General features: G+C 42.4%; 1 protein-coding gene across 3 annotated transcripts in view; it reads right to left on the bottom strand.

Annotated features, from left to right (window-relative positions):
• The window catches only part of Cped1 (cadherin-like and PC-esterase domain containing 1), a 272,944-nt gene that overhangs the window by 131,390 nt on the left and 113,865 nt on the right, over window positions 1–27,689 (bottom strand). For all 3 annotated transcript variants that reach the window (XM_039108608.2, XM_002729287.6, XM_039108607.2), the window contains exon 7: window positions 880–1,022. In XM_039108608.2, the coding sequence (XP_038964536.1) occupies window positions 880–1,022 (143 nt within the window). The remainder of the gene's footprint in view (window positions 1–879; window positions 1,023–27,689) is intronic.

The raw sequence follows: 27,689 nt of genomic DNA, 5'->3' as shown, positions 1-27,689 counted from the left end.
AGTAGAGAATCATGCGAAATGGGTTGTGGGTTCGAATCTCCTTTGCTCAGTGAAGACATTGCAAATCTGCCTCCGTTCTCCATGACCCACTAAGGTAACCATGATGTTAATGCCTGAGAACCTTAATATGGGGAGCAGTCTCCAAGGCCACCATGCCTCACACTGATACGTGCAGACTGAGCACCTCTCTCTTGTTGGAAAACGGGAGTTAGCATCTCCTTAGAATAAGGAAAAGAAGCTATAGTCAAAGGAGCTGAGATGTGAGAGTAGAGGTGGCCAAGTTCTGTTATCTAGAGCTTTGGTCTCTTCCTCAGCATTTTGAAATCATAAGGATGTTTGAGAACAAAGTGTGTCACGTCTAGGTAAAGTTATACACAGCCAATACTTTAGTATATTTGATGAAAATACTTTAAAGGTGGCCACAGTTTCAAAATAATTTTAGGATCCAAGAACAAGCTTGGAGACTCAGCACTTAGGAAGTGGAGGCAGGGGAATCATAAGTCGGAGGCTAGTGTAGGTTGCAAAGTAAGATTGCTATGATGAGGACAACGATGATGATGGTGATGATGGTGGTGGTGGTGGTGGTGGTGATGATGATAATGATGAGCCCTGTATTTTATTAATTTTCACTATTTAGATACAAAAAATAGCATGTAACAAACTCTGAAGTTTTAGAATCTGTAAATCAGTCCCTGCATGCTTAAAAGATCATATTATAATATACTGACATACAATTTCCAAGTACTATTTACTTTCAACGATTAAGTTTTTCACTAATAAATTTTAGAATCTCCCTCCCTGCCTGTCTATCTCTGTCTGTATCTCTCTCTCTCTCTCTCTCTCTCTCTCTCTCTCTCTCTCTCTCTCTCTCTCTCTCACCTATGAAAGGTTTTTGGTCCCAAAGTAGATGAGTCACTAAACACCTCAGCTACCAACAGCAGCTTGCTAATGGCTTCCTTCAGGCTGTCCAGGGCTTGCAGAGGTGAACTGGTCCTCAGGAATGTCTCAAAAAACATCTGCAGCTGTGAAAGAAGCAAAAAAAAATTGATATGGCAAAATAAATTTTCATCTTCGTATTGTTTCCGAGGGAAGTGATAGGAAGTGATCCTTTAGGCTAGGTCTCCATGTCAACTTCAAAAAAAAAAAAAACATTTTAAATAGAAAAATGTGAGAATCTAAGATTTAAACATTTTTCAATTTAAGTCACAAAGAAGAGACCTTGTAACTTATCCTCTTTCCTCTTTCCTTATAGTATGGACTCACCAGAAGGAAACGTGCACCTAAAGTAGTGTGGGGGTTGCGATCTGAGCTCTGTGGCTTGACGTGTGGTTCTATCAGTAAGGAGAGTGGACTTCCCAACCTCTCCCTAAACTTGTTTCCTTACTTTACACTGAGGCTAATACCCACTCACGAGAGAGCTGTGCACCCAACGTGGGAACAATAAAAAGCTATTGGAAAAACAGTATAAACGATGAAATTCAAATATTTGGTTCTTTTTTTAACCGCTCCATTTTCTGGGCCATATCAGAATAAAAACATCATTTCAAAGTTGTTTGCCTTCATCTCATTTTTCTCTGGGAGCAATCTAGACAGGCAGGGAGCAAACTAAGAGAGTCACAGGACTGGGGCAACATGCTTTCCTGTGCCGGAGAGGATGGGTAGCATTAGGGAAGAGAAGACGCTAAGCGTCTATGTCTTCCTTTGGACAACACTGTTAGCCTCACAAGAGGCTGTCCTTGTTCACTTAAATGTTAAGAGTCATCAGACAGAGCTACCTTTTGAAGATGCTTAGCCTTAAATTTCATGTCAATATTTTTCAAAAATATAAACTGAGTCTCATTGAGTCGCAGACTTTCTCTAGACAAACATGGGCTTTCAGGGATAAAGAACAAAAAATATTTTTTGAAAAAACAGGCAGCAGGCATTTGATGAATGCTTTTGGAAGAAGAGGAGAAACCTGTCACACTGCAGAGGCTCACACTCGAAAAACATCCGTCATGATGATCATGAAGGACAAAGGTTGGCAGAAGTCATCGATGGAAAACGGTCACCGTATCTTTAAAATATGCCAGCGAAATTCCCCAACATAAACCACAAAATACTGAGACCATAAACTTTTACAAGCCAAAACCAGAAACCTAACGAGACCAGACATTAAGACCCGAAGAACATATCATCAACATCTGGCAATTGAGGTATTTTTCTGTTTTACTTAGGAAAATGAATGGAGTAATCGTATAATTAAAAGAAAACAAATTAATGCTAACAGTAAGATCATTAACATCCGTGAGTCAAATTAGAATAACATTGCATGTTTCTGAATAAAAGCAATATAAATCTCACTTCGTTCACCATCGCATGTAGGAGAAGTTGCCAATGACATTTGTGCATTCTTTCCACATATATGTCACCTGAATGTCACTCAGTTTAAAGTTAATGATATAGCAAGGTTGAAAAGCTCTGCTTAGCATATATGATGTACAAGACTGAGTGTCAAATGACAGCCTCCAAACGGGAGCATGGCAAATTAGTATTTGGGATTTGTATTTACTCCTCTAATGTGCAAATGATTCTTTCTCCCTTAATAACTAAACAGTCAGCAGTGGGCACAAAGCCTATTCAGTTAATCCATTCCCACTTTGGGTGAGATTTCTATCTGTAGAAAGCATGCGTCCTGTGACTTGGGGACACGTTTCACGGCACCGTGCTTACACTCCAACTCTGGCTCTATGCCACACGGACACTTCATGGAATTAGTAGTTTCTGTTCTGTTTACTTATTGAACTTACTCAGCACAATGTCGACAAACATCATGTGTCAGAAATAAAAAGAGAACTATCAAGTATTTGTGTGTGTGTGTGTGTGTGTGTGTGTGTGTGTGTGTGTGTGTGTGGTATGTGTGTGTGTGATCAATCTGCAGCAAGTCTCCCAGACACGGCGTAATACATTTAATATTCCCCATAACTGGATCACTTAGACTAAATGAGCAACTAATTCCTGTTTCTGTTTTTACTGCAAATGACTAGGCTAATGGTATTTCCTTTGTCAAATTATCTGGGATCTGTGCACCTCATTGGGCAGTCAGTTGCACAATGACATGTGCCTGATGACCTCATCAGAATTATCCGGTTAGAGACAATTCGATGTCAGTACCTGAAAAACCTTTCACTCGGAAGATGTCACCTCTCTGCCACAAATCCAAGAAGGAGCAACGTTAATATCACCTTGCTGCTCATCCGAAACATGGGAACACAACCTAAGTATTAAGCAGACTCTTCTGTCCTAGAATGATGGATGACACTTTTTCCCATTTTTTTCGGTGCTAGGTGTTGCCCTTGTGCATGGGCAGTAAGTTTGCCATGACACATGCAACAACTTGTCCCCAGTCAACATCTCTAAGTTAAATAAAGAAGACAGTATAACTTCCCAAGGAAACCGGGGCCTTGACTAAAACCTCAACTCTTTAAAAATGTAGGTGTGGTGGTATACATGTTTGATCCCAAAACTCACGAGGCAGAAAGAGGCAGATCATCTTGAGGACCCCTTGGGTTACATAGTTCATTTACAGCCATCATAGGCTACAGAGTGAGACCCAAGTCTCAAAAAACCCAAGTCAAAGCAGGCGAGGACAGCGACAGAATGAGTAAAGCTTCTCAAAAGGTGACACTGTTTTACAGACTACTCATTTTCCTGTCTGTGCAACGACACCCAAACTTAGTGCTAAGTAAAGGATAGAGAACAACCTTCTAAGACCGCAGTCGTAAAGATGGTCAGCTTGGACAGCACTGCTCATGCGTACTTATAAATCAATAAATAAATCAGTCAGAGAGAGGCGTTAGCATTTATGACGTAAATCCATTCAAGCGACGAAGACACAGGTAAGAGAGCCACAATTGTGAATTGAAATTGGAAGGAAGGGAGAAACTGAGAATGCACCAAAGTATTTGGAGGGAATCTTTAACTATGCACTTGAGATCTTAAAATACTTTGAAAGTGTCCTAATTATTCACCTGATTTGCATACCTCATCACCATCTCAATGTTTCTCTTTTCCCGTGAGAGACTGGACCAATTATTCTCAGCTTATTGATTGGTTCTCGATTAACACATGCTAATAATTCTGTATCAGACCTGTTGATCTTCTTGTCTGTTCTTCTCTTTAGATTGAGATATTTTAGGCTGGGTATGACCGCCGTTACTCTGGACATCCCGGTACCTGAAGCAGGATGCGTGTTTAGTAAGGTTGTTGAATGAAGAATCCTAAATATGGCTTTATAGAAGCCCCAGAAATGTTCATCGGAGGAATTGGTTTCTACAGCTTCTAGATAACATAGTTTTAAAACAATGTATTAACTAGGGATATAGCTCAGTGGCAGAGCAGAAGACCTTTTGCTTAGTCCTGTACGACAGACACACGGGCTACTCAGTATTTGTTCCTCGTGTGCATCTCACTAGAGTGAAACAGCAGGCATTGTCTTCATAGCGACTTTTAATAAAGTCTTTGAAAAATAGGAGCCTACAGCTATTTGAGAGGTCTTTTAAGATAAAAAATTTAATCCTAGAGCTAGAGAAAAAGTTGGAAGATTAACCAATATTAGTTTTTCGTAAGGTAAATACCTTGACTAACTTGGAACCTTTAGCAGAATACTAATGTATTTTGACCTGGGCTTGTATGCTGTAATGTTTTATAGGTAAATTAAGTTCCCCATGGCATTTTTTAGTGTTACGGTAAGTGCTAAAGAAACATGTTGTCTTCTTTGATTGAAGACTATTAGAAATTTAAGTATTAATATTTACAATAATCATGTAAAAAGGTGGGCAAATACTGCCAATTGCTGGGGAAATACACATTAAAACTACAGGAAGGCAAGCCCTCAGACTGGTTAGGATGACTATTATCTGATAATCATCTTCAAAAACACTTATATTTATAGGTACCAGGAAGTCCATGAAGGAATTATGATCCGCAAACTCCATAGAGAATGTAAAAAAAAAAGTGATTTCTCAAAAGCAAAAATGGGGCAGATTTATTATCATTGGCCCAGCAATGTCTCTCGGAAGACATGAGGTCAGATCTCAGAGAAATAATTGCACCCACATGCTCATAGTAGCAATAGCTTTCGTAGCTCAAAAGTGGAAGAACCAAGCAGACTTTGACAAAGGAAGGGATATGAATAAGTGTTCTTCGCTGACACCAATATTACCCAGTCTTACATGGGAAAGAAGTCCTGTAACATGTCACAATGTGGATGAACCTTGATAACATTCTCAAAGGAAGAATTCATCTCAGAAATCACAGATCCTCTCAGTATGAGGTGTCTAGAGAAGGTAAATAGGAACTGCAAAGTCTCTAGCAGAGGCTGAGGGGAGAGGGGATTAGGAAGTTGTTAGTAACAGGTAAAATAGGGTTTCAGTGCTACTCAAAGCTCTGGAGAGTATGGAACAGTATACATATGGTTAACATTCTCCAACTGGACACATAAAATGGTCTCTATAGCATATGTTAGGTGCAAATTAGCACAGTGAAAAAAATTCAAGCCTCTCGGCCATTTTCTATCAACTCTTGACAACAGCTAATTTCTGTCGCCAAGGTCCAAAGAAATGCTGCTTGGCTTTAATGATCAGGACTTTTCAAAATGAAGTGAAATATAACCAGACCTCATTCACTCTTCCCTCGCTCCACTGACTAGTTCCGGCAAACAGTCCAAATGCCATGTGTCTCTATGTCCTCATGGTCTCTGCCTTTTCTATGAGCAGGTTTACCCTGGCCTTGGATGTTGTTTGACCAGGGTGTGAAATAGTACACAGAAAGCTTGCATGTTGGAAAGAACAATCCAGAGGAGAAAACAAATGAGATAGCGTGAGGTTTAAGGCACGAGGGTTTCAGGTATTTGTCAACACTCAAAAGAAAAAAACCACTTAAGGTTTACACTCACCTTCCCATACAATTAAATACGCAGAACCTGAGCTTCCTGCCTCTTTGTCTGAGTGAAAGTGGGAACAAGATGCCTTTGACGGTTTTTAATGCAGATGGAATTTATTTTGGAATTTAAGTCCTCTTGCTGGACACGATTATTCTGGCTTTTTGAGACCCACCAAGCACCTCTGACTTTCAAACAACCAGTTTGTTTTGCAGAATCCTTAAAATGTATCTAAAGTAGTTCAAATAGTTCAGAAATTTACAGTGATGTATTTCATATACAAAATATTTTTGATCGTCTTATAATTCTCAATTAAAAATATGCCCATACATTTTTGAAATTTCAGTGACCATATAGTTTTAAGCCATAGGAATAAAAATTAAAACAAAAAGCCCAAACATATTTTCCGAAGAGTTCTGATGCAGGTATTGGTCATACGTCAATTGCTCAGAACAACAGAAATATATTATAAATCTTTAATGAGATCTTTTTGATTAAAAAAGTAAAATCATACTGGAAACACACCTTTCAGATGAATATACTTTTTATTGAATTAACTCATGTCCATCTGGAAGCACATTTCTAATTATTAAAACAGTATAAATTCAGCATCAGTTCTAATAATATTTTAGCAGCAATATGGATGAAACTTGATCACATAGATACGTAGATATATAAGGAAGACTTTACTTAAATCATCGTGAAAACATGTTGATTTCCCCACAAAGTGTATTAGAAAGAATAACTTTAGTCCCTGCATTTGGGAGTCAGGGGCAGGCAGATCTCTGTGACTTCGTGGCCAGCCTGGAGCTCCAGCTAGAGCTCCATTGCAAGACTTTGTTTAAAGAAATTACATAATAATTTATCACAACATAGGAGATTTTGTCAAAAATAAATAATTGAAAGTATTTTCTGCTGATGCAGAGACTCACAGACAAACATTCCAAGTGGAGCTTGGGGAATCTTGTGGAAGAGGAGGAGGAGGAAGGATTGAATAAGCCAGAGGGATCAAGGACAGCATTAAAAAACCTATACAATCAACTAACCTGGACCCATTGTGGCTCATGGAGACTGAACTGTCAATCAGAGAGCATTCGTGGGACTATCTTGGGCCCTCTGAACATGTGTAACAGTTGTGTAGCTGGGTCTTCAAGTGGGACTCCTAAAGCAGGATCAGGGGCTGCTCTGACTACAGTGCCTGCCTTTAGATCCCTTTCCCCTCCCTGGGCTGCCTTGTCTAGTCTCAACAGAAAAAGATGCCCCTAGCCTTACTGCAACTTGATATGCCAAGGCTGGTTGATATCTATGTAAGGACTCCCCTTTTCTGAGGAGAAGGGAACGCTGGGTGGGTGGGAGGAGGGGAAGGAAGAGAGATGGACTGGAAAGAGAAGGAGAGGAAACAAATAAATAAATATAACTTAATAAAAAAAAGGAAAAGAAAGTGATTTCTGTTGTCAAGGACTTGTTATCCAGTTGTTAGCATCTTTTGCTTTCTCTAACAGATACCATATTTAAATTTTCTTGTAGGGGCTGGAGTAAAGTAATACTCCTGGTCATCTTGACAGGCCATAGAACAGTGTGGTTCTCAACAAACCTCAGTCTCCAAAAATATTTATATTACAATTCATCACAGTAGCAACATAATAGTTCTGAAGTAGCAATGGAATAATTTTGTGACTGGGGTCATCCCAGCATGAGGAACTACATCAAAGGGTTGCAGCATTAGGAAGGTTGATAACTGCTTCTGCAGAATACATGCCGCTTGGCACATCTGCGAGGTTTCTACATGAGGTTAGTAGAGGTGAGAAGATCTACTTAACTGCCACACCAGAGAGGAATAAGAGAGTAGGCTAAACTCCAGCAGTCATCGCTCTCTGCTTTCTGACTATGGTAACAATGTGACCACCACCTCCTTCTCCTGCCACCTGGTCTGCCATGGCGGACCCCATCCCCTGGACCTGTGAGCTCAAATAAACCTTTTCTCCCTTAAGTTGCTTTTGTTGGGAATTTTGGTAAAACAGTAAGACGAGAACCTAATATAGGGGTGAGTGTTAGCTGTGAATATTTTTTCCACTATAGAACATTCTCCACCAAAATATTAAGCCTAGATTTTCTTGTTCTCACGACGATGAGAAAAGTGCTACTCCAGAAATAAGAACCTGACTCAGAAATTCCTTCTCAGCAAGTTCAAGCTTTTAGCAGGCATACAACATGGCATCAGACGCACCAGACGTCTCTCAATTTTTATGGAAGCAGAAACTTGAGGTTACGAATTCCAATCATGAGCCTGAAGCCAAAGAGGAAAGTGTCACGAACCACCGTGGTGTCGCAGCAAGTCTGCTGGGCTGCAAAGCTTGCCTGCGACTTCTATGCTGATACCCTCCTGCCCCCTCACTGATGTGGGCAGACCGGAAGTACAATGAGGACGAGCATCTGTGGTTTTTACGTCCATAGGAAATGAATGACTTCAAACCTCCATGCTTTTCAAAGCACGCACCTTTTCAACAACATTTCTAAAATATCATTCTCAACCATTTGAGCAAGTCCTGAGCCCTAATTACTTTATGGGGGAAAAAAGAGAGAACTTTTAACAATTTAAATTGTCTGGATCAAGGGGAGGCGGGGAGATCTCTTGTTAAATCGGATGATTTAAGAATATAAAAATCTCGTCACTTGTTTTAGTTCGTTGAAAATGGCTTATTTTAAGGTAAACTGTGGGAGAATTAAATGAGGTGGACTTACACTGGGATACTTGTTTTGCGCATTATTTGGAATTAAATCACTGGTTTAAGTACTAGGATGAGCTCCGAGTCCTCAATGACACAACTGACACAAACCACTTCATTAACTGATTCTTCGTGATAACCTAACGCTGTGATGCCCATACTAAGCTTAGAAAATCAGAATGCGGATTCTGCGTGATTGAAGCGGCTTCACAGTTAAACATCTTGAACTCCCCCACAAGAATGCGAAAGGACTGGAAAGAAGCAGAATTCAGGAATCCGAAGGGGCCGCCAGAAGCATAGAAAATGAACGATTTGCTTTGAATGTCAAAACCTTGCTCGCATTGTACTGGCCCGTCTCGGAGAACTGCCGGGCTGCCTTCATCATTCCTTCCAGACTTTCTCCGCAGGAAATAAAGGAGCAGAGAGATTTCGCCATAAAGAGCAAAAGCTAAAGTTATAAAGGTTTTATCATCGAATTATGTGTAGACCTGCTCAGTTTCTCTACATAAATGCCATTGTTCAAGCAGGTCGCAGCTCTCTCCGCTGACTTTAAAACGTAACCCTTCTTTAAGCCTCAGTAAGACCTAACGGGTCATTTGCAAACTTTTCCTCTTTTATTACCATATTAAGATGATATCGATGCTTACTATAAGTGGCATATATTAATTGTGATGAGCAGCATACAAACTTGCAAATAGGATGTTAGAAAGATTCCTATTTCACAAAGTGAAGGAGGTTGTTCAGCGGTAAAGAACTGGTTGTACAAGCATTTAGACCTAAGTCAAAAATCATTAGTGCCCACTTAAAAGTTGGATTGGGGTGTATGTCTGTGACCCCAGCACTAAGGGACAGAGACAGGCAGATCCCTGAAGCCCACTGGCCAAGCAGTGTAAATAAATAAATTAGTGAGCACCAGGTTTGAGTGAGAAAATGTGTCTCAGAAACTAAGCCAGAAGACCTCTGGCCTCCAACACATGTGCAGGCATGAGTAGTCACATGTATCTATGTGCATGCACACAAACAAGTTCATGTGGAAAGCCGTGATAACATTTGCCATTACAAGATGGCGCCGGCTTCCGCTGCGCCAGCCCGACTTCCTTTCAGGAAACTAGCTGTATGCGCATGTGCAAGAGTGTGTTCGCGCCAAGTCTTTGCCCACCCTGGGGCGTGCCAATGAGATCATGGGTAAGCAACCAATCAGGCGTGGACACGCCACATTAAGGTGTATATAAGCAGCACCATTCTGGGGCTCGCTCTCCTCCTCTTCAAGATGCAATAAATGCTTTGCTGCAGAAGGATCCTGGTGTCCGCACGTCGTTCTTGCTGGCGAGACGTTGGGCGCGAGACATTTGGTGCTGAAACCCGGAACAAACACCTCACCATCGCCGGCGCCGAGGAGAGCCTCCGCTCGCGGAGAGGGTCCAAAACTGCAGGACACAGGTAGGCTCTGAGAGGCATGTTTGGTCTTGATCTCTCCCGTCTCTCTCCCCCATTAGAAGATGCAGTGGAAGTTTTTGTTATCGTTTTGGCAGCGCTCATTCTTTCTCTTTTGGTTTTCGATTTTGCGACTGCCGCTAGGCACAGTCAGAAGTCATGCCTAGAAGATGAGAAATGCCGCCCAACAGTAATAGCAGGACAAGGGGCGTTAGAGGAGTTACAGGACAGCATGTCAGAAACAGAGCGAGGTGAAAGATTAGAAGCTTTAAGAAGGAAAGGTGCACCTAAGAAAAGAGGCCCTTCCAAGGACCTTGGATCCGAGGAAGCGAGAGATAAGGGAAAGGACGCCCTGGGAGAGAAACAGGGAGGAGATAAAAGGAACACAGTATTTTGGGAGAAAAATTTTGTCTTTGTGCTTGTAAAAGGTGTGATTAGGCTCTGGAAACTTCACAGAGTCATACTGATCAGATTTGATAGAGGTAGACTGCCTGAAACATTTATTCAGGAGAATCAAACAAAAAGATATCTCAATTCTAAACTTTTGTCTTCAGAGTTATATTTTACAGAGTGTGCCTACTTAGATTCCTGGTCTCAAGGACTTTTAGCTGGGACCAGTCAGAACACATCAGCTACAGCATTAGTTTCATTTTTCCTACCCCCCTACCCCCAAGGACATCTCAACGCCCATGCACAGCTTAATGGAGTTAATGTAATTGGGTTGTAAGTGGAAATATTCAGGACTGTGTTTCACTTCCATACCGTTTGTGAATGTCAGTCGTGCTGCTCAGATATCCCGTAGTATATCTCAGTATCTTACAGGAATTTGGTTTCAACACGTTGATGGACTAGTCCAGGAATTGAGACAATCCATCGTCCATATCAACTCCTCTCGAGTGGATGGTCACCGTGGAAGTGGTGGGAAAGGGGAAATCCTACCTCTCTGCTGACTCCTATTGGAATCTGGGTCCCTTCGGTGGGACACCATCTAGTTTTTTCCCTCTATGTCTATTGTCTGTCCTTGGTGCACCAAGCTGTCCATGTCTGTCAGTTTATGTCTGTGGTTTTTGTTTCTCGTTGTTTAAATGTTTTATGTTTCGTGTTCAAAAGAAAAAAGGGTAAAAACTTTATCTGTCAATCGTTCACACCTTGATTTGGTTTTAACTCGTTTCAAAAAAGGAACAAATGAATAAAAAGCAGTTTCAATCAGTCCTTGGAGCCCTGTACCTGTAGCCAGGTGTCTAGGTCAGCTGGAGAAGCTGCCTGGGGGCTGAGCGTCTGCACAAGCTGATCTTAAAGGCGCCAGCAGCTCCTCAGCTTCTTTGGTACAGGAGCTGATGGCTGTTTCTCTTAGAAAAATCCCTGACTTATAATTAGACTTAGCAGGTGACAAGGTGCTTCTCTTAAAATCATAGCTAGAAAAGTAAACGTGGTGCTTGGTCTAAATATTAAAGATATGTGTAGCCACTTCAATTTTGTTTCTGATTGGTTTTAAATGTATAAATATACTCTACATGCCTTGGTTATGGACTATTGGCTTTTAAGTTATTAAATATGGTTTAAAAGGTATAATATTGGTAACAGAAAGTTGACATAAAGCTGGTAATTTGGATGGAGTCATTCTAGACAACATGTGGCATGAGCCAACCTAGGGAAACAGGTCTAAATTGAGATAATATTTTTATGGAATTCTTACTCTAGAAACTTCTAAAAGAATTTAGGACAATGTCTCTTTGTTGAGGTATTGGAGACTGCACCATCGTGCGTTCATATGTAGGAATTGACAGTCAAACTTTGTAACGGTGTTTTGGAGACTGGATTTTGGAGACTAGATTGTTAGAGGTTGAGTTTTGCTTTCCAAAGTTGTGGTTTGCCCTGAAGTTATCTGTATTTTAATGCTAATTCCACTGCCCCAAGGACAGCTGCCTAGTCACTACTCAGAACTCAGGTGACCTTGTGGTTGTGCTCTGGTGTTACAAGGAGAACTTAAGGATTGTGATTAAGGATTGCCAGTGTTTCAAACTTATTTATTATTGAGAAAAAATCAAACAGATAAAGATTGTTACAGGATTTATGAAGGATTGATGAGGTTTTAGAACTTGTGAGAGCATTACAGCCTGTTTGCTTACTCCAACTGCCATTTCAAGATAGATTTAGAGGATGTCCTGGCGATTGTAAGTTTTCATTTTGTGAGCTTGCTTATAATTTTAGAGAGCCCATGAAGTGATATCATTAAAAATTTTTACAAAAGAATGGCTAATAGCCTTATTATGTAATTTTGTTGCTTCTTCAATGTAAGAAGTTAGAACTTTGAATCTTTCAGTGTATATGGAAATTTTTACTACAAACCTTTGCTCTCAAAATGAGCTTTAATATTTGGGGAGTAGCTGTTACACTACTCCAGAAAAGAATATTTGAAACTAATTTTAAACTTCTAAGGATATGTTAGTTGGCTAAGTACCTCACCTTACCAGAGGACTTAGGTCTTTGTTATCCTCATTGGAAATAAAGTTTGTGAGGTGCTAGAGAGATGGCTTAGTGGTTAAGAACACTAAATACTGTTCCTTTATAGGCCATTTAAGAACTCAAACTGGATTGCCTGGACCCCTTAGCAAGGGAGGACAATGATACCAGGCAGATTATAGGGCTTACATAGAAACAATTAGTCAAAAAATCTCATTCTTTATATCACCAAAACAATAATGCTAGAAACAACAATTTGGTATACAAGTCAATTTATAAATACAAGTGCTCAGTGTCCTCAATTTAATCCTCAAGAACTTATCTTAATAAATAATATTTTAACAAAATTTCAATAAATAAAAAGGGGGAGTTATCCCTGTATGCTAAATAATACTCTTTTTATTTCAATTTTAAATTTTGGATGCCAAGGTTTATGGCACCCTACAACTAGGCATACTTCTGCCTAGGTGAAATAGAAAGATCCATATATTGGCATGATCCTGTCCAGATATTTTATATGGGGAAGAGAGAATGTTTGTGTTTTTTCTACAGGATGCTACAAGAGTATGCCAGCTGCCTGAGTGGTTGGTGAGACTTGTTGATCCTGGTTGCATGAAGATTCAGCTTTCGTGGTTCGGGTCCCTGGAGTCATTCCTCTGCCCTGAGAGGAAGATGGAAGATCCCCCCTCATCTTTTGTCAACCACTGCATGTGTCCTGTCCCACTGTGGCCTATGCTCAGACCCTCTGTGCACTGCTGCTTGCTGGTGAAGACTGGACTCCAGGCGTTACCCTTGCCCCCCTTATTCCCCTGGTAACTCTTGCTGCCTTAACTGGTGTTGTCATCTTGCAGTCTGTAGCTTCACAGGAATGCCATCTGCGTGAAGCTGCTGTGGACTGGGGAACTCTGCCCTGGTTGTACAGATCTCAGACATGGTTCCATTGCCTGCTGGTTGTTCCAGAGAAGAATGACCGATCCTAAACTGTCCTGGGAAAGACCTTGTTACTTTCGCTGCTATTGTAGCAGCCATTACTGCTGCAGCCATTGTGTCTGCAGTGTCTGGAGTTACCCTCCCCCAATCTATTGTTAGGCAAGCACAGTGGGTGAACTTTCTGGAGTAGTTGCTAACAATTGGGAATTCTAAATTTTATTATAGGAGTGGCTTGACTATGGCCCTTGGTGGTATGGCCATAGCAGCTGAGGAGAACCAGATGAGGTGCCCATTACTTATCATCGGGAGAGGCTCAACCTCTACAATCTCCTAAATTATTACTCTTTTGCCCCTGGGCTCAAGTAAGAGGAATGAGAAGATGACCCGATGTAGTTTCCTCAGCGACGGGCAACTTCCTCTGACCCTTGACCAATCTAAGACATGGAACCTTGGGCGCGACAAGGTGATCCTATGACAGATAAGGCTGGGGTTCCAGAGGTCGATCCTAAGACAGAGGTGGCTACACCCCGTTTAAATGTACGAGCCGGTCAAATGCTCCTCTGCCCAGTTTCTCCCCCAAAAAACACACATATAGCCCATGGAGGGACTCTCTTCCTGGATTTCTTCAGCCTTTTCTTACTTCAAAGAGTGGGTGGGAGTGGCTCTGTTTGGTGCAACCCTATGCTGTGGATTAGTGTTCATGCTATGGTTGGTTTGCAAACTCAGATCTCAACAGAAACGTGACAAGGTCGTTATCACTCAAGCACTTGTGGCCATTGAACAAGGGGCCTCCCCTGGAATTTGGTTATCTATGCTCAGGAATTATTCGGCATCTGAGTTCTCTGCTCTTGCACCCCATGGATTTGCAGATCCATTGCACTGGGATGAGAGAGACTCAATGATTCTTTGATCAGCCCTTCTACATCGCTGAGGTTTCCTCATTGCACGTGATAGGGCGATCATGATTTCCCCACTAACTCATTTTCTGGCTGGCCTCTTTTGTAGAGTTCGCCCTAGATCGTTTAGCAGTTACTGTCACACAGCACTGCAGTATCCAGAGACGGGCAACTTTCCTCATGCACAGACCAATCTAAGACACGGGGCCCAGTGGCGATAGGGTTACCCTACGACAGATAAGGTTGTGACATTAGAGGAACGACCTAAGACAGGAGCCACAGCAGATGGACGTAACTGCAGAGGCCTAGACCAGCCTCATTCTAGTAAAACAAAAAGGGGGAGATGTGGAAAGCCGTGATAACATTCGCCATTACAAGATGGCGCTGGCTTCCGCTGTGCCAGCCCGACTTCCTTTCAGGAAACTAGCTGTGTGCACATGTGCAAGAGTGTGTTCGCACCAAGTCTTTGCCCACCCCGGGGCATGCCAATGAGATCATGGGTAAGCAACCAATCAGGCGTGGACACGCCACATTAGGGTGTATATAAGCAGCACCATTCTGGGGCTCGCTCTCCTCCTCTTCAAGATGCAATAAACGCTTTGCTGCAGAAGGATCCTGGTGTCCGCACGTCGTTCTTGCTGGTGAGACGTTGGGCGCGCGACAAGTTCATGGGCCACATCCATACACAAGATTCCCGTCTCTTATGTCTACAAAGTGTAAGGAAGTCAGAAGGAAACTATCTTTGGATATTTTAGACATTTAATGCAGATGATCTAATTTATATCTTATCAAGTCTCATGGTCAAGCACAGAGGGAAGGAAAATATATTCATTATTAAAAAATAATAATAACGGGCTCTGTGGGCTGAAAAGATGGCTGAGAGGTAAAGGGAGGAGACTACTTTTGCTGACGGCCCAGGTCCCGTTCCCAGCATGCCAAGCAGCTCACACCCACTGGAAGTTACACATCCAGGAGGATCTCATACCTCTGTCCTCTAAGAGTATACGTGCTTGGGTATCTTCCTGTACATGCATGCTCCTGTGTGCACACAGTTGCGTGTACGAACACATACCCCCCACAATTTAAAATAATAAAAACTTTTAAAAATGGTTCCTACTGGTACAACAAAGAGAATGATACAGCAACCAGTCCAAACTTAACTGCTGCCATGTTAAAGTGTTGAATCCATATTAGCTTCATTACAAGCCCCCCTGCTATTTCCTTAGCCCTCTCTTCCCCCAGCTACCGCTCTCTCACATAAACAAAATTCAGCATTTTACGCACGCTATTTTAAGAGAGCATTTAGTTATGAGTCATCGTTTTAAAGCTGACAGTTTTATATCTGGTAAATGCGATGCTGTCTAGCACGAACTGATGTGTTCTGTTTGTTTCCGGTAGCTGAGGGCTGACTCCTACTCTTCGACAACACATTGTCTTTCCCATTGCTACCGAGTCATCCTATGAAGACGAGCTTGAAACACATCTTTCTTCAGTTCATAGAAGACAAGAGTCCCCAGTAGTTTTGATACAGCCTTCTACCTTCGGTACCACAAAGTGAATTTAAAAAAAAAATGTGAGAACAAAACAGTAGTAGCTAAATTTCTTTAAACATTTTTTTAAATCCATGAAGCCTAAGTGGCTATTCCATTGTCAATCTTGTGACAGAGAGCAAGGCCTTCTACTTGCATATGGTTGCACTAATTAGAATTGTAAGTCATGTGACTTAACAAAATCTCTTCTCGGTATATGCCTATTTCACTGTAGTTAGAGCGACAACATTTGAAAGGAAATCTCAGAGAAAAATTGTTCTAGGGTTCTCAACCTTTTCTTCCACACAATTTGAAAGCTGTTACATGCACACTCGTTTTGCTGAAATGTTTAAAATCAGCCTTGCCACACTGCCTTGGTAAGCACGCTGGCTCTGAATGCTTGCTTGGGGCCTCAGACTGCCAAGGGGTAATTAAGACGTTCTATTCTCTGGAGATCTGGAGTCCTAATCCTAACTGACATTTATTAGCTGGCTCCTCTCCACTGGATCATGAATCTTCGTTTCCTCATCCTTGGAGAAGGTATAAACACACACCTCTTCCCAGGTGTGTCGAAAGTTTCGGATAGAGCTACTTACGAGAACAGATTCAGCACGCTATAAAGTGACGACTGTTTTAGAATATTAGATTCCTCACGGCTCAAGCTTTTCGGAGTTTCCTTAAAATACCTTATCTGGGCTACAAATCTTGTACTTCGTTTTTCCATGCTCCCTCAGAACTCCCTCCGCATTTCCTTCCTTAGCTTTCTGCTGCTGGAACAAGATACCTGAGAAAAATTACCTTAAAGCAAGGAAGACTGCTGGGAAGGGGGACAACATTTGAAATGTAAATAAATAAAATAATCAATTTAAAAAAACAGGAAGAGAGACTGGCTGGTGGTTTCTGGTCACCATTTCTGAGCTATTTTCTAGAAGTGTGTCATAATAAGAAGAGGGTGCTGCTCATTGATAAGTGGCTATTAGCCCAAATGCTCGAATTACCCTAGATGCTCAGAACACATGAAACTCAAGAAGGATGATCAAAATGCAAATGCTTCACTCCTTCTTTAAAAGGGGAACAAGAATACCCTTGAGAGGGAATAGGGAGGCAAAGTGAACACCCATTCAGAGCCTGCCCCACATGTGGCCCATACATATACAGCCACCAAACTAGATAAGGTGGATGAAGCAAAGAAGTGCAGGCTGTCAGGAACCGGATGTAGATCTCTCCTGAGAGACACAGCCAGAATACAGCAAATACATAGGCGAATGCCAGCAGCAAACCACTGAACTGAGAATAGGACCCCCGTTGAAGGAATCAGAGAAAGAACTGGAAGAGCTTGAAGGGGCTCGAGACCCCCTATGAACAACAATGCCAAGCAACCAGGGTTTCCAGGGACTAAGCCACTACCCAAAGACTATACATGGACTGACCCTGGGCTCCAACCTCATAGGTAGCAAAGAACAGCCTAGTAAGATCACCAGTGGAAGGGGAAGCCCTTGGTCCTGCCAAGACTGAACCCCCAGTGAACGTGATTGTTGTGGGGAGGGCAGTAATGGGGGGAGAATTGGGAGGGGAACACCCATAGAGAAGGGGAGGGGGAGGGGCTTGGGGGATGTTGGTCCGGAAACCTGGAAAGGGAACAGCAATGGAAATGTAAATAAGAAATACCCAAGTTAATAAAGATGGAAAAATAAAAAAAAAATTAAATTAAAAAAATTAAAAAAGAAGAGGGTTCACCTCGTGGAACTTGAGGAGCAGCAAGGGGGTGGCGGCTGAGAGCAAGAGATCCCCCCGAAGTACATGTCCTCGGTGTTGTACTGCCTGTGAGTAGGCTTTCATTCCCACCAATGATGAACCACCTCCTACACCTCCCTCCGGTGGAGCTGAAATCTCATCCACTCGGAGCTCTACCCAGTGTTGCCCGTGCTGAGCAACTCACGGACACTGCCGGAAACTCTTCACTGTGCCGGAAACTCTTGAGCTGTTTATTGCATTCCGGCCCACGCTGCAGTTATCTATAAATATGTATTTTTTTTCCTGCCGCTGTAGGTAGCGTTTCTTTTGTGAGTTCTTTTCCATGGTGCCAGCACGCACTAGTCATTCTTTGAATGATTTCTGGAAAATAAGTGTGTTGGATTAACCCGTGGGTGGTTACGGAAACAGTCGATACTGCTTTCTTTTGAGTTGTTTTTGACTTCACGAGCGAACGTAAATATCTCACGCAAGCCTGAAGAAGGAGATAGGTGTGTTCCTTCCCCACCAATGTTTATGAGAACATTCTCTCTCTCTCTCTCTCTCTCTCTCTCTCTCTCTCTCTCTCTCTCTCTCTCTCTCTCTCTCTCTCTCAGGGTGAAGGTATACAGCCATTAGATGAGCAGCCTTTTCTAGAAGAGAACCCATCAGACGGAACACCCTTTCCCTCTTCTCTCCTGGGCTCTTGCATCTAATTTAAAGATCTCCTTATTCTCGCATTTGTGTTTTAGCTTGTTCGAGCCTGATGATAAAATGCCCTAATGGGAAAACACAAAACTCCTGACTTCCTATGACTTCTGTGACAGATTACTTATATTCCGGTGACCTGGCATAAGAAAATCTATTCTCTTACAGTTGTAGAAGCTGCAATTGGGGTGTCCTTGGGGCCTGCGTTTCCTGCTAAGCCTCCAGGAGACAACAATGTGTTCTCTCTACCGCCAACTTCTGGTGGTTGTTTACGTTCCGTTGAGTGCAAAGGCCTAATCTCTATCTCTTCTTCTTCCGTTTCTCCGACCTTTTCTCCCTCCATGTTTCTTCCTCTTCTGTAGCAGTCATCTCTCCTGACTTTTGTCCTGTAAGGTCCTCTATCACCGGATCTGGAGTCTGCTGTGAAATCCAGGATTGTCTTAACTGTGGTAGTTCAAATAAGAATGGCCACCACAGGCTCCTATATTTGAATTATTGGTCCCTCTTTGGTGGAACTGTTTTGGGAAGGATTTAGAAATGTGGCCTTATTGGAGGTATGTCGCTGGTGCTAAGGCCTTCAAATCCCATGCCAGTCCTCCCCTCACCCCTACCTGTGGAGAAAATGTAAGTTCTCCGTCTCAGCTATGGCTCCCCACGCCATGCACCCCACCACAGAACCAAGTTATCCTCGTGACCCTGACACCCCCAAATAGCCAGATCTGTGAATGAGACCTAGCTACACCACTAGCTGGCTGGGTAACTGGCAGCTCTCCACAAAGATCAGTGGCCAAACAGGCAGTGAAGAGGAGCGGTATCCACTGCTTCTGTGAGAGAAAGCTAGCTGTGTGATGAATCAGATCCCACCCCCACTTTGCCATTCACACTTCCCCACAAAGTTTCTTTAACCATATTTGTTTTACTAACATTTTAAGCTAGCATAACAAAGTGGTGAGTTCCATTTGCCATTTTTGTAAATACTGTCACCTCATTTGTTCCCCTCTCCCGTTATCCTCCTCGGACCTCTTGCTCTGTCTACTCCCTCTCCCCTGGCTCTCTTCCTCTTCATGTTTGCCACTGCCCCATTCACAATAGCTCAGAAACATCACCAGCCTAGATGACTACCAACAAACGGGTGGAAAAGGAATACGATACAAGAACATAATAGACTGTTTTCAGCTGTGAAAAAAATTTGAAACATGACGCACGCCTTCAGAGAAATGAAGAGAATTGGAAACCCTTATATTAAGAAACATAAGCCAAATTTAAAAAGAGAAAAGCTGTAGGTTTTTCCTAGATCCTCTTGCCCTGCCTCCCCACCCCACGCCCGCCCCTGCCTCAGGACCCAACAGCCTACCTGTCTCCCGGGAGTCTGCCATAACCAGGAACACAAGTGAGATCCCCTACCCCAATACCCACGCCAGCTGGGACCCCCACAGAGCCCAGCAGATCCATGAGCATCACCTGCCTTCCTGTCTGCACCTCTATCTGAACCCCTGGCAAATCATCAGGCCTGCCCCTACTCCCACCTCTCAGCCTACCTGTCTCTTAGATCTGCCATAACCAGGGACACAAGGACACAGGAGGCCTGCCCTAACCAGAGACAGCACTGCCTGCCTCCCAGGAGGCCTGTTCTAACCTAGGACACACAGCCCTTGGAGGCAGGCTTCAGTCTGAGACACCCAGACCAATTAACACTAGATAACCAGATGGCAAACAGCAAGATCGTAAGCTATAGAAGCCATTATAATTTGACATCATCAGAACCCAGTTCTACCACAGCAAGTCCTGAATATTCTAACACACATGAAGAACAAGATTCTGACCCCAAATCCCATCTCACGTAGATGCTAGAGGCCTTGAAAGAGGATACAAATAACTCCCTTAAAGAAATGCAGGAAAAGACAGGCAAATGGGCAGAAGCCCTTAAAGAAGAAACAAATGAATCCCTTCAAGTTATATAGGAAAATAAACCAAGCAGGTGAAGGGATTGATGGTCCAAGACCTAAAAGTGAAAATAAAAACAATAAAGAAATCACAAATGAAGGTAACCCTAGGCATGGAAAACCCAGGAAAGAGATCAGGAGCTAGAGACGATAGCATCACCAACAGAGTATGAGAGGTGGGAGAGAGACTCTGAGGCACTGAAGATACCTTAGAAGATATTGACACATCGGTCCCTAGATTCTCTCTACCAACTCCAGATTTCAATGTGTGTTTGGAGGTGTGGCATAGGTAATGACTAGAAAAGGGACCATAAGAGACAAAGGAGAGATCTTGAGAGGAAGGTGATGGGATAAACGTGCCTTCATCCCATTTGATGCCTCCTCAGTCCGGCATCTCGGTAAATGCCATGATAGCTCAAATGATTGTGAGGAGTCCTCACAGATCATGTCTCATTCTCTCTGTTCTCTTTCTAATCCTAACACCAATTCTCTTCCCTCCCCTCCCCTCCCCTCCCCTCCCCTCCCCTCCCCTCCCCTCCCCTCCCCTCCCCTCCCCTCCCCTCCCCTCCCCTCCCCTCCCCTCCCTTCCCTTCTCTTCTCTTCTCTTCTCTTTTCTCTTCTCTTCTCTTCTCTTCTCTTCTCTTCTATCACCCAGATAGAGTTTCTCTGTGTAACAGCCCTGGCTGTCTTAGGACTTGCTTTGTGGACCAGGCTGGCCTTGAACTCTCAGAGACTCCACAGAGATTTCTCTACCTCTGCCTGCAGAGTGTGCAGATATTAAAGGCGTGTGCCCCACACCTGGCTAGTTTGTTTCTACCTCCAAAATATGTCCTTACCTCTCCATTAGGCCCCCATCTCATCCACTTCCTCTGAGCTCCCAGCATCTCATCACGCTGACCTGTGAAGAGGTTCTCCGCCTCTCCTCAGCTTCCTGGCTAGTCTGTTCTGCACACAGCAGCAGTGTGGGTATAAAATGTGCAGTCCCTGTGCCCTGACAGCTCCCACCGTGGGGGAGGGGCTGCATTGATCCCTTGACTGTGAGACGTGTGTGACTCACCTCTTTTCTCTGCAGCGTCCATGTGCACGCTCAGTATTTGTAGTGTTCTGGGAATCTGCAGACTCTCTGCTACCTAGACACTTTGGATTGTCACTTTGCTGGGAATGTTTAGTCCCAGATCTTAAAATACACTTGGTTTGAACAGTATAGATGTCTTTTAGGAAGATATATTTTTTAACCTATCATATACTGGATAACACAATTATTATTTACTCCTTATACGTCCGTTTCATACCTAGTGCTATCAAAGAACTGTAATTACATTTACTTGTTTACATGTAAGTATTTTTACATTTCTGTCCATCAATATGTACAGGAATAAACTCAACAAAAAGCAGAAATTTTATAGTAAGTCACTGGGGCCTAGCTAGCATCATGTGTAGCCCATAGCAGATCCCAATGAGTATCTCAAATGGGATTTTAAAAAACTTGCTTAAGCTATATGAAAACTATTATTATTTCATACATCCTCAATCTGTTAGTTGAGGCTGAAACACTTACCTATGGCCACACTGATCATAAAGCTAGTTTTCCACCTTACGTCCCTTCCCAGTTCTCTACAAAGAGAGCGTTAGGATTTTTTGTTTCCTAGCCTGCATATCCACCTTACAGCTTTCAGACTAGTGATACATTTTTCTCTCCCTTTGGGTAAGACTGCAATCAAATATTTGTTTATTATTCAGTCTGAAAGGAGTCATCACTGGCCTATTCATATTTTAAATCGCATTTCTTTTTACCTTCACAGCAAAGTAAGATGAAATGCGTTTCTTTAGCCTAATGTTTTTCTTTTGTGACTTCTGAGTTTAGATAATGATTGACTCTATGGCTTGAATACAAAAATTTTCCTGGCAACGAACCCAGCAACCAAACCCCGGGAGGATCTTGCACACCTTTTGCACCCTCCAAATCTACATGGGAAAAAGATTCTGTTGTAATAGCAATTTCTGTGAAAGCATCAGCTTGGAATAGACTTTCAGAAAGGAGGCAGGCTCCGGTGCCTGGAACTGCTGGGTGCTGGAAGACACCAGGTGTCGGGAAGCTGAGCAGAAGGGAGCCATGCTGTGAATGGGTTCATGTGGCAAGGGTACCAGCAATCCCTTCTGTTTGTAGTCTCTTTGTCCAAATTTTAAGGATGTATTTCACAGTGTTCATAGGAACTGACTGCACAGGCTTTGGAGTCAGGTAAGTAGGTAGGTAGGTATGTAGATAGATGATAGATAGATAGATAGATAGATAGATAGATAGATAGATAGATGATAGATAGATAGATAGATAGACAGACAGATAGATACATAGATAGATACATAGATACATAGATAGATACATAGATACATAGATAGATACATAGATACATAGATAGATACATAGATAGATAGATAGATAGATAGATAGATAGATAGATAGATAGATAGATAGAATGAACCTCTGTGTGACACAAAGGGTTGAGGGGGGTGTGCCAGTCAAGGTGTCTTTTTTGCAAACAACAAAGCAAAAAAGTATGCCTTTGTGTTGTCCTGGGTACAGAATGTAGCTCTGACCATACGTGAAGAACCCTAAGAGATAGCCCAGTGCTGCCTTGAGTGCCGAGAGAAACCAAAGACACACTTTTGGTTCTGCACCACAGTATTAGCTCATTGGAACAAGCCAATGGCATTCAGCTTAGCAGAATCAACGATTCTAACTGAAACCAAAGGCGTAACACAATAGAAGTAGCTGTCTCACATGTTCAGACTAAAAGCCATTATTAGTAGCTCTACAGTAGTTTCTAAAAGCTTTGTGTGGAAGCGGGGAAAGAATGTCCAAGGACTGACAAAGTCTGAAATCATCCCGAATAATTTTGTGGCCTAGGCAACTTAAATTGCACTGACGAATTAGCATCTTCCAGCATCTATGCTTAGAAATATGGCCATCCTACTGCAATAACCACAGACAATCATCAAATAACTCCTTGACAATAAATATGTAAAACACAATGGGGAAAAAGGGCGGAATTTCACTGCCTAAGTGTATTCTTTTTTCTATTAGTTAGCTCAGATTATTTCTGCAACACCAGAAGAGGCCGCTTGGGGGCAGTATAGTAATTTTTTTGCATCCTGTAACTATGCCAGTTTCCTTGGTGACAAAAGATAACCGTGTCTTCCAAATGTGAAGCCACATTTTAATATATGGAAGGGAAATGGCTGTATTTCATTTTAAGCTTACAATGCATAAATCACACAAGACAAATGCAAGTCAGATTTTCTCTTGAAGGGAACAAAAGTCTGGCTTCTTTGAGCGGGCAAAGCAGTTTTACCTACTTGGCACATTCGGAGCTATTTTATATTTAGGATTTGCCGCAGACTCTGAGACAGATATCAAGAAATAAGGAAATTGTTAATAGAAAAGTTTTTGAAAGGCAAACGTGCCAAACTTCAAATGCACTAATGGAAACATAACTTTGTTTTTGTACCTTAAGTTAAAATGTAAAAACCGATTGGTGTTCCTTTCTGAGTGAGAACATTTTCTGTAATAATTAAGCACTAAAGGAATCAGGTCCGGTAGACTTCTATTGTTTTCAGTGTTACTTTGTAGTCACTTATCACAATGTAAAGTGTTTTTACTTCTACTGATTCTTTTCCAAAGTTTAACCGGTAGCAACTCTTTCCCAAAGCTTCCTGTGTTAGCTGAAGGCTGGGTTGAATCCTGGACTAAGGGTTTGCTTACTATTTAAGGGAAGAATAACTAAATGTCTCTTCTTATTTAATCAAGTACACTCATCTTTTGGCCCTTTCCCCCTGCTTCTTTACCAATGCTATTTGATTTTTTTTTTAATGTCTCCTTCTATTTCCCATCAGCAGATGCAATTTAAAATTAGCTCAATGATAGAAACCTGAGGTCAGCCTGGCTGTCAAAGTACAGGGATGAATACTTATAAAATTATACGCCTAAATGCTCCATGTGCCAGCATAGAGTGGGAACGTTCAGGAAGCCTGCAGACAGCTTTGCCCAGTTCCTGGCTGTATCGCTGGAAAATCGCCTTAGCGATTCTTACTCGAAGGAGCGAAGCGAAGAAAGACTTGCAGCTCTTCCAGCTCTGAACATCTTTTTGGACCAACCAGGGCAGTTTTTAAATGTTTGCAGACTAGAAAGAGTGGGGAAGGGACAATGAGAGGCCAACCAAGGCACTGAGTTCTAGGAAGCAACAGGAATCTTGTGTGAGCTGTTGCACAGTTTCCTGGCTACAGATACCCCACAATGCATTGCACATTTAAGATGTAAGAAGATAGACTTTGAGCCAAGTGTAGTGGCTCGCACCTGCCTGCAACCCCTGAGCTTGGAAGACAGCATAAAAAATCTGTCTTAATTCCAGATCAGACGCTACCGATAAGACCCCAACTCAAAGAGCAAAAGAAAGGTTTAAAACCTATTTTTGGAAACCCTCATCACAAGAATCATGACCATTTGAGAAAGATGGTTATTTTTATTCTTTAAACATTATATTATATTTATACACATGGCACTCTAGGAGTGTGTGTGCACTTTTCACCTTTTTTATGTATTAGTTAAAAATAAATTTAATGTAACTATTAAAGGCACTATAAGATTTTTCAGAAATTAAAACTGTTTTCCTTTATGAATGCCTAGAATGTTCCAGAACACTCTTTAGATTAGGCCTCTTCTCTTATGGCAAGGATGACTTATCTTATAGAAATATGGTCCTATAGGTACAACAGAAATCGGGATGTCATTTTTATGCTAGAAAGAGCTACACAGATTCATTATCCAGAGCCCCTGGGAAGTACACAGGCTCCAGTATATGGAGTAACACTTACATTTGTCCCTTCTCCAGGGACTTTCTCTCCACTGTGACCCCATTAGCTTAGGCTTCGTATAGAACAAGAGAGCAGGGTAGTTGTGCAGGCATGAGGCCACACACATCTAATGTACACAAGAGAGCTCCTTTCCCATCTCCTGGTCGCTCTGAAGGAATTCTCCTATCTCCCCTGACATCACACTGAACCCTTGCATGTTAACTCACCTCCATATTTTCATATATCAATAACTATCTAACATTAAAGGGAGTAATATTTGCTAGCAATTATTAATTGGGCTGAGATTCATGGATTTGCACTTCTGTTGTCACTATTTTACATTATGTATGCATTTAACCTTCCCACAGAATGCTAAAGACACACGTACCTGTTACCATTTCCTTATACATTAATGTTGTTTTAATTGCCCAGAGAAGAATTCCACTGTGTTTAGGAGGCAGGGCATGCACTCAGGATTAGAGACAGTCATTAGGACAGGAGCCCTATGCTTGGCATGAATAACTCGCATAAACAGGACTGGCTAGGCTGCAGAGATGTCCCAGTGGCTAAGAGCACTTGCTGCTCTTACAGAGGACCGAGTTCAGGTTCCAGCACCATATACTGAGTCACAATCATCTGTAGCTCCAGTTTCAGGGACTTCAATGCCCTCTTCTGACTTCTATGGGCAATGTACACACATGTCACACACACACACACACACACACACACACACACACACACAAAGGCTCACACCACATGTTCTGTCTATCTTAGGACTTGCAGCAAGAAGATTTGTCGCATAGGTAATCCCTCAGTCGTGGACTAGATCTCTGAGCCATGATTGATTTTATAACTTCCCAGTCTGCAGTGTGAACAGCAGTGGAAAGCACACTAAAATATTGCCAGTTCATTATACCTGTCAGTTGATGACATTCATTCTGAACAGATAGTACATGGACATTAATAAAATGCCTGTAAATTAATCACATGTTTGTTTGTTCTCCCAAATCAGAGGTTTTGATGTTAGTATCACTTGCGAATTTACTTTTCTATTGCTGTCATAAAACACCGTGACCAAGGAAACTTGTAGAAGGAGGGATTTATTTGGGCTTATGGTTCCAGAGGAGAAGAGTCCATCACCATAATAGATGAAAAATGCAACAGCAAAAGGTCACCCCAGCTAGAGGAGCAAGTTGAGAGCTGGTATCCTCAACCACAGACAGGGAGCAGAGACTGAACTGGGAATGGAGCATGGTTTCTGAAGCCTCACGCTTGCGCATCCCCAGAGTGACCTGCTTCACCCAGCAAAGCCACGCCTCTTAAATCTATCCAAACGGCCCCACCAATTACGGACTGAGTACTCAAATGCCTGAGCCTATGGGGAACATGTCATCCAGGCCACCACACTGTCAACGGGTACCATTAATTCAAACGATGGTGTTAGCCATTAATAACACTGTGGGAGAGTCCATGACCATTGTATGGGTTTCTCAGACACAGACTCAGGGCCTATCTCTCTGAAGTTGATGGTCATGTGATAAAATTGCCACGTTTGACTGGAAAAAAAAAAGCCACGATTAACGCATCATTCTCTTCCTATTTAGGAGAATACTTTAAGATCAATCTTAAGAATTAATGAGCCTTCAAAATTATCTGACAAATCTTTTGTGGAGTACGGTTGGAAATGAATTAATGGGTAAAATGCTTTTGAGAAAACAAAATTACCATCAACGACATGAATTATTTTGAATTCACTGGAAATAAATAATAATAGTAACACTATTGTGAGATGATTAGATAAGCATTTGGTGGTTATTAGTTATTCTCTCCTTGAACATCGCTCCTATTTGCCTAATGCTGATTATCTGTGATTTCCACTTCTAGAAAACCAAACTTAGCACGAGCACTTGAACACAAGCAGGCATTGGCTAAGTGATACGTCAACTCATTTTACACACTCTTGGGAGCTGACGTTTATTCACATCCCTCCTACCGATGACATAAATCTCTCAGGCCTACTGAAGGGCCAGATGCTCAGTGAAAGGCTTTTACAAGGTGTGCTCCACAGCCTGCAGTGTCAGACATAAAAAGGAACACCGGAGAAGAACGCTTGCTACGGTTGAAACCATAGTGTAGCTTTATTACTATCTCCAAAGACACTGCTCCTCTTTACCCTGGCATTGCATTAGCTGTCTCACCTGGCGTTGTCAAAGCCCCTGCACCAATGGGGCTAACTCCAATCCTGCCACCGCGTCATAATGCCAAATGGAAAAAGAAATAAGGGATCTATGCGCCTGTGCTAAGTTCTGGGCTCTCCTCTTTACACACTTTGCAGAGTTCATTGATACACAATGAACGGCAGGTCCCAGACATGGCATGGTCCCCCAGAGTGGGGGTCAGCGATTAGGAACCAGTGAGCCATCACAGTTGCTCGCTTTAACTTTGTTTTCTGCTGGGGACAGCGTACGATGACAGGGACGCCAGCAGTAGGCCGGGATGGAGACACCTCAGAAGCCCGCGGCAGCTCCTTGTAAAAACTGGTTGTTCCCATTTCCCCTAAC

Source organism: Rattus norvegicus, chromosome 4 (genome assembly GCF_036323735.1).
Source record: "Rattus norvegicus strain BN/NHsdMcwi chromosome 4, GRCr8, whole genome shotgun sequence".
NCBI classification, from domain to species: domain Eukaryota; kingdom Metazoa; phylum Chordata; class Mammalia; order Rodentia; family Muridae; genus Rattus; species Rattus norvegicus.
The sequence above is the reverse complement of the archived record's forward strand: the minus strand, read 5'-3'. Positions and strand labels throughout refer to the sequence as shown.